A 12,144-nucleotide genomic window follows, 5' to 3' on the forward strand; every position below is an offset into this window, starting at 1 on the left:
TTGCCATCTGCCGGCTGGTATCCTGCTTTTTTAATCTGAATGGGCACCTCTGGAACCAGGAGGATGCCACCTGCCCCTGAGCACAGCTACCGCCTAGCTGTTGCTGCAGGGCCTTCCTATGTGGGGCTTGTCTGGACCAATCAGATCAGGTATGCGGAAGCTACGCCATCATCACCTCAGGGGGACCCCCATATTCTGGTGAGCCCTCACTGCACTCTAGCCACATAGTTTAAGTAGTCCTAGTTTACCCTCCTCATAAAAATTCTACCCCAGATTACAAAAGCTGCACAGATAATTTTCACCATGGCTAAGTACATCAGATACTCAAAGTCAATCTCTAGAATTGCCATCAGCATCAACTCTGTCATTTTATCCATCAAATAATACATTTTATCCATCAAATAATACCAATAATATCCATTGGTTCTTGTGGCCAATGAACTGATTAAGGCCATAGAAAAATAGTTTAGATCTTTCAAAAAGTGGTTGCAAAACAAAATAACACAATCGAACTTAAAAATAGGTTTATAGCCAAAACTTTCTACGTATTATGGAATTTGGGTGCATTTTATCATGCTATGGGGTGGGGCATCTAACTGTGAGTAAGCCACTGACCCATGAAGGTAATATCACAGCAGCCCCACCCTGATCACATTTCCCAAACTCATCCTCACTCTCAGCTACTAAAATGATACAGTGCCATGGTTACTAATCGTATTAGTAGCCATTAGTAAGTGCTCCAGTATTTGTTGAATGAGTGAATGGAAAGATGAATGAATAAATAAATAAGCAAAGGCAGCAATGAATAAATCCTCCAATAGAAATACATTCACAGATTTTAAAAAATCAGAAGGCGAGAGAAATCAGGAGTTGTAGTTTAACGAGTATTGAGTGCCAGTTTTGCTGATGAAAAAGTTCTGGAGACCAGTTGCAGAATAGGGCGATTATACTTAAAGCTACCGAACTGTACACTTACACATAGTTAAGATGGTAAATTCTGTTACACAGTTTTTACTGCAATAAATTTTCAAAAAATCAAACCAAATTTAAAAGTCAGAAATAAAATTTATAGGAAAATTCAGAATATGTTTATGATAGCTATCTGAACCTCACTGAGGCCACTCTTAAATTTTCATCAATGTAGCCCTGGCATCTTCAGCCCTCATTTTCATATATTATTTCATATTTATTTTGTGACTTCTTTTTTTGGAGCCAGTAATTGACAGTTCCATTATTTGATTTCTCATAATTGGAGAATTTGATGCTTCCAATTATAAAAACAAAATAAGACTGAAAACAACTCTTATTCTTTTCAACTGAGGGATGTTCCTAGAGTAGAGAACAAAAAAGTGCTAAACTATACTTTAGTGTATAATTTTCAGGAATTTTCATCATTAGCACATCAAGAAAGTAAAGCAATTCTTGGTCTGCATAGAGTAATGGCTGCTAGCACAGGCTCTGAATCCAGCTGACTTAACACTAGCCCCGCCACTAACCAGCTTAATTTCTTTGTGCCCCAGTATCCTCATCATTCAAAATGAAGTTAATAATTTCTAAAAGCTTAAAAGAGTATTTACATCACTGATGAAATGAGAATAATAATTTTAAAAAGCTTAAGCAAAGGTTTTACTTTGAATTTTACTTAAGAAAGAATTTATTCCATTTTTACAAATTGAAACACTAAACTCTACTTTTAACAATAGGCTAAGAGTTTTAACAGGTAACCTCTCGATTATAGTAAGTAATAATCCTTCAGTACACAATTCTATAATCACCTACGGTTCCACATTCAAAAACAAGTGCTGTTAACACATTGGTATATGATACATACCAAATATAATGATATTTTACATTGTGTTTTTTTTTTTTTTTTTTTTACGATACACGGGCCTCTCACTGTTGTGGCCTCTCCCATTGCGGAGCACAGGTTCCGGACGCGCAGGCTCAGCGGCCATGGCTCACGGGCCCAGCCGCTCCGTGGCATGTGGGATCCTCCCGGACCAGGGCACGAACCCGTGTCCCCTGCATCGGCAGGCAGACTCTCAACCACTGCACCACCAGGGAAGCCCTTACATTGTGTTTTGAATCTTGTTTTCTATTTAACGTATCATGAGTATTTTCTCAAATCAATATACATTTGAGATTTCCTATACAATTTAGAATAAAATCCAAAGTCCTCAGCTTGTCCTACAAGCCCCAGTGTGATCCCAAGCCTCCTGGTCTAAACTTAGCTCCTTTCCTTCTACCCCCAACCTTCCTCACTGGGCTCCAGACAGTGCTCAGCATGCACTTGCCTCAGGGCCTTTGCACTTCCCATGTCCTCTCTCTAAAAACCTCTTCCTCCAGATTCTCATAAGGCTTACTCCCTCACTTTATTCATGCCTCACCTTCTAAAAGGTGAACACCTTATGTAAAGTAGCAACCACTATCTATCCTTTTGCCTTGTTTTATTTTTCATCACAGCACGTACCAGTGCTTCATATGTTATATAGCTATGAGTGGTTAAGGCCTGTTTTTCCCAGTAGAATGTTAGTGCCAGGAGGGCAAAGATTTTGTCTGTCTTGTTTACTGTTTCATCCCCAGGTACTAGGTTCTAAACATATATTTGTTGAATGAATGAATTTGGCTCTAGTTTGTAATTTCATGACTGCACAGAACTCTGTTGCATGGGTGTTGCTTAATGCTGCTAATCCCCTGTTTTGAGACATCATGAATTGTACTGCCATGGATACACTTAAACACATTCTCTTAAATATTTTTGGATTGTTTCTTCAGGGTTGAATTAGTGGGGCAGCTTCCTAACCATCCCTCCTTTCTCTTATTCCTCTTCCCACAGGGTGTATCACAGCCAGACTTCCATCACACTCCTTTCCTTGGCCTGAAGGTATAGCCCGAACTCTATAGAGTTTGGTTCAGCCCAAGCTCTGAACGCTGGCATGTTCCTAGTTTGCCTTTCCATACTCAGTTCCCATCACTGCTCAGAAATATACTTTCCACTTTAACCAGGTCGCTCCTCTTATCAGTTTCTCTAACTATGCTTTCGTATGTAGTTCCCTCTTACAGAATATATTCCTGTTTCTTTACCCGCCTAAAGTCCACCCATCGTCCAGATCCCCCACCAGTCCCTTCTGACTCCGTCGTGCCTTCCTTGGATCTAGTTTGTACGATCTCTCACTTCTTTGAATTGTTCTGTTCTTCCCCATACCTATCACTCAAGAGAGCCCCTGACTATCAGCCACGTTCCAGCATCGACCGTGCTGTAGATTACAAAGTGCAATTTCCTGAAGCACAAAAACCTTTTCCACTCCCTTCTCAAAGCCCTATGCAGTTCTAGCCACAAGATAATAAATATTTTCTAATTTAACTCTTTTGCCAAAGTCAAAACTCTTGTGGAAAATGAGACAGTGTTCTGAGGGAAGAAACAGAATTATTTCTGAGCAAATATTTTCATCTTCTCACATATTTTATTTGCATACTATCTACCCACTATCCTTCTATAAATAAATTTAATTCTTAACTTTCTGTTTGCAATCCTTCTTAAACCACCAAATAAAATATGTTTCTAATGAATTTTTGTTGTCCTTTCAGACTTTGGCTTGTCTTAAGATAACATTATTAAGAATGACATTATTTTTAAAGGAACATTTCCTTCAGAAATTATTATAAAATCACAACGGGGTGGTACCCGAGTTATATAGGTTATATATATGGGACTTGGGATGCTAGGAAAATCACAAAGTGTGCCCTTCCTTTTTCCCATTTTCATACATGAGAAATCAAGTTAAAATGAACAAGCAGGTCTGTAAGAAAGGAAAAGCATTTCAAAACAATGCAGCACATATGTGGACGAAGGATGTATGTGGAGGCCTGGAGGAAGATGCTTTCCTTCTGTGATGACGCTTCTGGGAACTCTAGGCTGAGCACTCAGCAGAGGTATGACTGTAGCAATATGGAGGGTGAGTCCAAAGTCTCACTCCTTTGCTATTCTTTTTTTTTTTTTTTTTTTTCCTGCGGTACGCGGGCCTCTCACTGTTGTGGCCTCTCCCGTTGCGGAGCACAGGCTCCGGACGCGCAGGCTCAGCGGCCATGGCTCACGGGCCCACCCGCTCCGCGGCATGTGGGATCTTCCTGGACCGGGGCACGAACCCATCTCCCCTGCATCGGCAGGCGGACTCTCAACCACTGCCACCAGGGGAGCTCCCTTTTGCTTTTTAATCCCAGTAACTCACATTCTTCTACTCAGCCTCGGGTCTTTTTCTCTACCCCCATGTGCTTTCTGGTTGCCTGGACTTGGGATGCTTCAAAGCCCCCGCAGCAGCCTGACAAATGGCTACTCACCATCCTCCTCGAAGAGCAGCCCCATGTGTGCGTGCGCCTCGGCTTCCTTCTTCCCACCGTCAATTTTGATGAGTTGAGCAATCTGAAAACATCGTTCATAGAAGTGGTTCCTTACCCACTTGTCTTCAGAATTATTGAAGTAACAGGCCAGAGCATACAAGTTATTATAGACCTCTTCAAAGTATTCTTCAAAGAGAGAAAAACATCATAAAATGCATTAGAAAGATGTCTCAAGGTACATCCCTTCAAATGGCAAAAAAATATAGTGACATTTATCTTCTATTTTTCCTTAAAAGCATGATTAACCATTTAAAAAATGGAAATGCAAAAATTAATGTTTTAACTATTTAAATAATTACATTAATTAAAGGATGTGCACACGAGAAAAACAACAAAATTCTTTCGGAGAGCTTAGACCCTGTTAGAAATTGACATACTCTTTGGTTGAAACAGGAGTCTTTATATAACACAAAAAAACAGAATGATATCTACCAGCAATGTGCTCAGTTCTTTTGGAAGAAATGAGTATGTGGTATCAGCAAGTACTTTTCCCATTGAAGATATGAAAATTATTTAGAGATTCCAGAGAAAGCAATGTTTCTTAACCATGGCAAAAAGATGAATGAAGAAAGCAGACGGAATCTGAAAATAGCAAGGTATTTTCACCCAGAAGAAAAGGCAAGCATGCAGCTTATAGATAGAAGAAATGATGATCACAATGACCACATAACCTCCTTACACTTTCTAGTGCTGTTTCTGACAATACAAGTTACCAACAATGTTAAGAAAAAGTGGATTTCTATGCTTATCTTTTCTATGAGTATTTTTTTCTGCTGAAAATGCATTAATATTAGTCATCCTTCTCACTCAGTTACTAGTTTATTAGTTGTCAGTTTATTAAAACCCCCCTTTATTTTCCTAAAGTGGCATCTGACCTATTTGTACACAGAAAAGTATATTAATAAACTGTAAATCAGTCTTATAAACTCCACTGCAATCAGTCATAAACTTAAACAAAAATTGTGTTAAATTGTGCCTTACCCTCGTAAATTTCATTCTATTGGTGGATATGAACAAATTCATTACCTTTATGTTTCTTTGCATTTGTGCTTAAAGCACAGTAGTAAACGTGTGGTAGCCTCTGGATTACCATTCCAAGGATTTTTAACAACAATAATTATCTATTGGAATTAACTGATATTAATTGAAGAGTCAACCTATACACTCCTGAAAGAATTACAATTATGAAAAGCATTTGTATATTGCCCACTGATACTCCTATAAGATTAAAATCAAAAGGCTCAGAAAAAATGACATTAGGCTGATTACCACAAAAATTAACTTTCAAAAACTGTACATAAGTCACTCCAATGTTTCCAAAGAAATTTCTAAAACCTATGTCATGTTTTTACAGACATTGCTTCATAATTCCATAGGAAATGAAGATTTATCTCAAAATAAGTTTTAGACCTAAAAATTAAAGTTAAAAACTGTTCTCCCTATCTCCCATTTTTGAAGGCACTGGGGATTCTGGAGACCATTCTGCTTTTTAAGGTATTCACAATAGGCAATAGCTTAGGTGAAAAGTAGAGGGTACCCTGAGCTATTTACTTAAAACGAATACTCTCATTTCAGAACTGACTTCTCCTATGCTTTATCTTTCCATTCTGAACCTTCTGCCTAATATGAATAGAGCACTAAAATATGTTTTGTAACATTTTATATTCTTTCTCATATTTAATGATTAGAGGGTTGCTGTTTTTTAAAACCTGTAAATAAAACATTTCATATCTTCCATTTTAAAAAGTTACATGAAGAGATTTTAAAAATATATGTAATCCTGAAATAATTTTTCCTTTTTTCAGTAATTAAACCTTAATAGAAAAACATTTCCAACATTTCATAAACGAAGTTTTTGGTTCTGTTTAGAATGAGTTATATAAGCTATTTAGATTACATACTTAAAGACTACTTGTCAGCTAAGCTATTTTTCTATGGAAAAATTGAATGTTTTTCAGAGTATTAAGTATAAAGGACTATATCAAGTTTTGAATCTTTGAATAATCCAAATATATGGTCTGTACCCTTTACATTCTCAGCAGCCTTTTCTCCTTGCTTGCGGAACACTTCCTTGAATTGTCAGCAGGTATATTTATAAGATGAAAATCAATTTTATTGTTGATTTATTATTGAGACCAATATTCATTATGCTACCTAAAAAGGAGATCTCATGATGAAATAAATTTGGAAAATGCTCTTGCTAATTTCCCTCTTTCAGTGAACCACACAATATACATGAGCATGTTAAAGGCTCTGATAAGTCCTGCAATAAACCAACCTGCTTAATGTATATGTTAATTCACCTGGTTGTTTCTCAAACTTATTTCACCAGACAATTACTTTTGTTTTGCTTTACATAAACTGTATAAACATCCTGTGGGACTCTGCTTGAGTAGAACATACTTTGGGTATCTTAAATAAATGTTATTAGAAAAGAAAATTGCTGCTTAACCCTTAACAATAATTTAAAGTCAAGTGTAAATCATGTTTGAATTATCTATTGATTTGGCTACCCATTACCATTATTGCCATCTCCTCCCCAGTCCCATGGGGCACAAGGCCCTAATCATAATGTTACAGATGGTACAGAGATGATTCACAACAATGGGAAATATAAGAAATGCTATCAGGGACAAAGAAACACTTTAACAAATAGAAAATAATCCAAAAAGAAATGACTGCCTTACTTTAAACACTTCTTTGCTATAAAACAGAAAGTGCTATTTTGAAAAGTAATTTAAATAACTCTAGGTTCCTGCTCTGCCAAGTCTCAAGGGACAGAATTGACCTGAGATGACTATTGTTAGTGCCACAGCTTTGATTACATGGACTTCACTGTGACCCTAGAGTGATGGTCTTTCCAGTGAAAAGCAATGACAATACTCAGAGATATGCTGCTTCAAGATAATTGTCTCAGATTCCACAACCATATGGGGTGAAATCTTCAAGGCACTATTAAGAGATCTCTGTATTCTAGATTAAGTGTGTGTGTGTGTGTGTGTGTGTGTGTGTGTGTGTGTGTGTATGGGTTTTAAGATTTAAAATTAATTCAAGTTAATAAGAGTTTCTGTGCATATCCCCTACACCATTTTCTGGGACATGCTTAACTCAATCACAATTTTTCTCCTATGAAGTTCATAGGAGAAATGTGAAAAAATTATACACATTTTTAAAAAAGAGCATACAAATATTTACATGTCCTTCAACTGAAGTATTTCCAATAATACTTTTTTGCAATAATTTTAACTTTCTGTATTTTAACCAGGCAAAAGCCACTGCATTTTGAAGTCGATTACCTTACAGAAGAGTTGTTCTGAGCAAGAGGTAATTTTGTTCCATTTAACAAATGTAACCTCAGTTACCATGAATATATGATAAACCACTCAGTAAAGAAAATATTTCATTACTTGTACCATGTGTATAAGACATTGGCTATTGTAAAGTTTGGACTTTTAAAATATTTGGAATTGGAGAATCATTTTAATTTATATGTATATTTACTTTTCTTTAATAAAAGATTACAAATTAAAAGTTTTCTACCTTCAGATTATTCAGCATTTAGTTTCTTTACAATTACAAAATGCTTTATGACAAGTTTCTCATATTTATGACACTTTATGACTAGTGATGTGTTTGGCTCATATTATGCTGCTAAAATGAATGCTTCTATTTAAAACATTTAGTGAATGTGATTAATTCACCTTAGAAAATGACTGTGAGCAAATTTTATCTGCATCAATTCTATTTTCAGTAAAAATATCATTTCAGAGTTTGGGGCTTACACAAGAATGTAGGTTTTCTTACAATAGCATTTTAAACAGTTAATTTCTTGAGAAATTATATGTAAATCACACTTTAAAATTCACCAAAGGACTCTATTTTTAAAGTCAGTTCTGCAGTTAAATAATTTTCATTATACAAATAATCAAATAATCACCTCTTGTCTACACATACACACACACACACACACACACACACACACACACACACACTCTAGTTCACATGTGGTGTTGTTAGGACTTTTGTATATCTCATATTTGTAAGTCAGGTCACAACCAGATAGGAAATATGTATATTGACTCCACTATAGAGGCTAAAAGACTTCTGCTACCCCTCTGATGCTGTTTCTATGTCCCTATCAATTTTCCACATTGCAGCACTGGCTAACAAAACATTGTCTAATACTCTATTTTCCCATAGAAAGGCCTGAGATGAAGTACAGACATCGTCATGTTGTGGCCTGAGCTTCTCTTTTTGAGTCCTATGGTGTTTTCACACAAAAAGTTGAACAAAAGGATTTGTTTGGTGAAAACACCAAATTTATATGCCAACTTTTGGGATTTCCTTTCTTTGATTATACAAAATGACCAATTATGAATATGTAAATAAGAAATACTTATGACAATATTGGTATAATTATAGTAGAGATTAAAATATTTTCTTCAATACTTGAAGCATATAGACTTTCTGGAAAATTTCAGGATACCAAAAAAAAAAAAAAAAGGAATTTATTAGAGATGATGTGATGGAAAATATAAAATTAACAATTTTATTCGTAATTGTAAATTGCAGGCTTTTTATGTCTCCTCACTATTCACTAATAAAAATTCTCTGATAGAACTCTATAGAACTTATGGATAAAATCTTTAAATTACATTATACAAATACTAGAAAATAAGTATAACTGTCAAGTTATAATACTCTGAAAGTGTCTCCTCAGCGAAAGTCAACAATCAGATTATATATAAAAAAAAAAACTATGGAAAGATGTATAATTAATGATACCAAAGATTTTAATACATTGGAAAGCCCTGGAGATGTTATTAGGTGCTATTCATTGTCTTCCCTGGCTTAGAGTGACAACACCAGGATGGCTGTGTGTCTGGCCAGCCTTGCGATTCAGCGTTCTCTACCATTTATTCCATTTAGATGCTTAGCTGACTAGGTTGAATTGTGCTAAGGTGTCTCAATGTTTTAAATTCATACTTGAAACAATTTGGAACCTTCCCTCAGGCGCTCACTGTTCTGCCTTCTGCAGTGCTGCTTCCCCAAATCCATCCACTCACCTTTCCTTTCAGCTGCTTCGGCCCTGGTCAGGTAGTAGTAGAAGTGATCCAGCTTGTCAGGCTGCTCTTCCAGGGGTCTCTGCAGCCAGAAGAGGGACCTTACTTTTGCAGCCTCCCTCAGGGCATCCCACTTCTCCATCAGAGCAAAGAGCTCAGTAAAAGACTTATGATAACCATCTCGCAGCATGTCCACACAGATGTTCTTCTTGTACGAGTTCCGGTAACTGGGAATAAGAACAGAACACTGAACACGTTATTTTAATCCTTTAAATCTGTGCAGTGTTTTGATCTTTATAATAATTAAAAGTTGAATCACGCTGCATTTTTTTCCCTCAGTGGAAGCGCTGAAAACAATCTTGACCTCAAACACTTATAACTGAACAACTTCAGTTTAATGAAAGATGCCAGGAACTATCTAAATACAGTAATTTTAGTGAAATTACATTATAAATATATCAGTTCCAGAGCTGAGCTCCCTTTGATAAGGACAAATAAGCTAGCTGACTGATGTTTTAGTCTGTTTGGGCTGATATAACAAAATACCCCTGACTGAGTAGCTTATAAACAACTGAAATTTATTGCTCAGAGTTCTGCAGGCTGGAAGTCCAAGATCAAGGCTCCAGGAAGGTCGCCTTCTGCTGAGGGCCCTCTTCCTGGTTCACAGCCGGCATTTTCTAGTCATATCCTCACATAGTATAAGGAGCTAGGGAATAATCTGGAACCTCTTTTATAAGAGCACTAATCCCATTCATGAGCGCCCCACCCTCCTGACCTAATCACCTTCGAAAAGCCCCAGTGACCTACAGCTTTGGGGATTAGGATTTCAGTACATGAATTTTAGGGAACACAACATTCAGACCATAGCAACTGACAGTATCCAAAAATACTTAACACGTTAGCCACCCACCAAAACAAAACAAAAAACCAGTAAGGCAAGCAAAATTTAAATGTGTTGTCAAATATCAAAACAAAGTTCTATTAAGTGGTTTCACTGTATATTATGGAGGTTCATTCATTCATTAATTCATTTAGGCAGAAAATGTTTATTGAAATCTCTTGCTAAATATATTTTAAAAATTATTTTCAGTTAGGACTAACTTAATGATTTGTTATGTACTATTTCACTTCTAACAATAATAAATCATACGCAAGGAGATGAAATGACAATTGAATAGCCCATTTATTTATCCAACAAATAGCTATTGAGTTTCCTGCTAAGTGCCAGGCATTGTTCTAGACCAAATAGATTCAATGCCCTTGTGAAGTGTATATTCTAGTGGGAGAACACAACCAACAAATAAGCAAACAAACCATAAATAATTTCAGATGATGAAAATTGCTATATAGGAAATAAAACAGGGTTATGGAATAACAGCTCTGTGGTGGCTATTATTACACTAAGCAAGAGGCCTAATGATATACCTTTATACTAATTATTTTACATTTTTTAAAATAGGAGACAATTAAATATTTAGAACTGACTTGGTGTGCTACTACTATCAATAAGCATTTCAGTGTGGAGTGGAGACAGTCTGGAATTAGAACACCCAAGGTTGAGGTCAGCTCTTTCTAACCTCTCTGGACTTCATTTCTTCTCATCTGTGAAATGTGTATATTAATCTGTATTAATCTATGCCCTACCTACATCACAGGATTCTTCTAAGAACCAAGCAAAATTATGTATGTGAAGATGCTCTGAGAAACATTAAGTCCTGCAATAGACTCACCCTACAAATGAAACAAAAATGCCCAGCTCCCATCGCCAATAATTTTTTACTCAGGGGATCAGCTTAGGTCTAGAACAAAATACTTACAGTGAGAAACGGAGTGGGGAGAGGGAAGTGAAAAAAAGAAAAGGGGGGAAAGACTCAGATCATGGACACCTCAAAGCCATGGTAAGAAGTTTGGACTCCAAGCTAAGAGTGAGATAGAGCCGTAGAAGGGTTTGGGTCAGGGAAATGAGTCAAAGAGATTATCTTTTAGAAAAATCATATGGAAGGAATGTCCCAGCTGAACTGCAACCCTCCTCCTCCTGCACCTGGTGGCCAGTACAAGCCACCTATTGTTATAGAACTAGTTCACAAAGAGAGTAAGGAAACTGCAGTCCCAGGCCAAAAAGTCAAAAACCACCATCTTGTCAAAATGATGACCAAAAATATTTGAAGTGGAGAGGACAGGAGCTATCACAGATTTTTGTTTCTGCCCTTTAGCTGAGAGTGTGGAGAAGGAAACAGTGAGATGCTCAGAAGGGCCAGGTCCTCTCTCCCCTCCCCCCACCCCCTTGCCCCTGCACAAGGGCATGGAAAGGCAGCAAAAGTCAATGCAGAGACTTTCTCAGCAGAAGAGGATTGGAACCAGCCCGCACAATGTCCCATAGCCTCTGAATGGTACGGGCCCAATACCGTAATTGTCTAGCGGCCTCCGAGTGTGTGACATAAGAGTTAATGGGAAGAGAGGGTTGGTATGTTTGCCACAATGTCGCTGGCCACAGCAAGGGGATGTGTGCTAAAAGGCTGTCGGATGCGCTGCCCACTGGGGACGGAAGGGGGACACAGCTGTAACTCTGCAGATAAGAAGCACTGGGGAGCTACTGAAAGAGTCAGGTCAGCATATTTCCAGAGCTGACAGAAAAGGATGAATAGAGTACATCAGTGACGGACCCCTGGACAGCATCCATAGG

General features: G+C 37.3%; 1 protein-coding gene across 1 annotated transcript in view; it reads right to left on the reverse strand.

Moving 5' to 3' along the window:
• The window catches only part of TTC29 (tetratricopeptide repeat domain 29), a gene marked incomplete at both ends in the record, with an annotated part of 250,762 nt that overhangs the window by 206,812 nt on the left and 31,806 nt on the right, over positions 1 to 12,144 (reverse strand). The window contains 2 exons of the mRNA XM_082653305.1: positions 4,339 to 4,524; positions 9,465 to 9,688. Of these exons, the coding sequence (XP_082509431.1) occupies positions 4,339 to 4,524; positions 9,465 to 9,688 (410 nt within the window). The remainder of the gene's footprint in view (positions 1 to 4,338; positions 4,525 to 9,464; positions 9,689 to 12,144) is intronic.

Source organism: Grampus griseus (genome assembly GCF_964374135.1).
Source record: "Grampus griseus genome assembly, chromosome: 4".
NCBI classification, from domain to species: domain Eukaryota; kingdom Metazoa; phylum Chordata; class Mammalia; order Artiodactyla; family Delphinidae; genus Grampus; species Grampus griseus.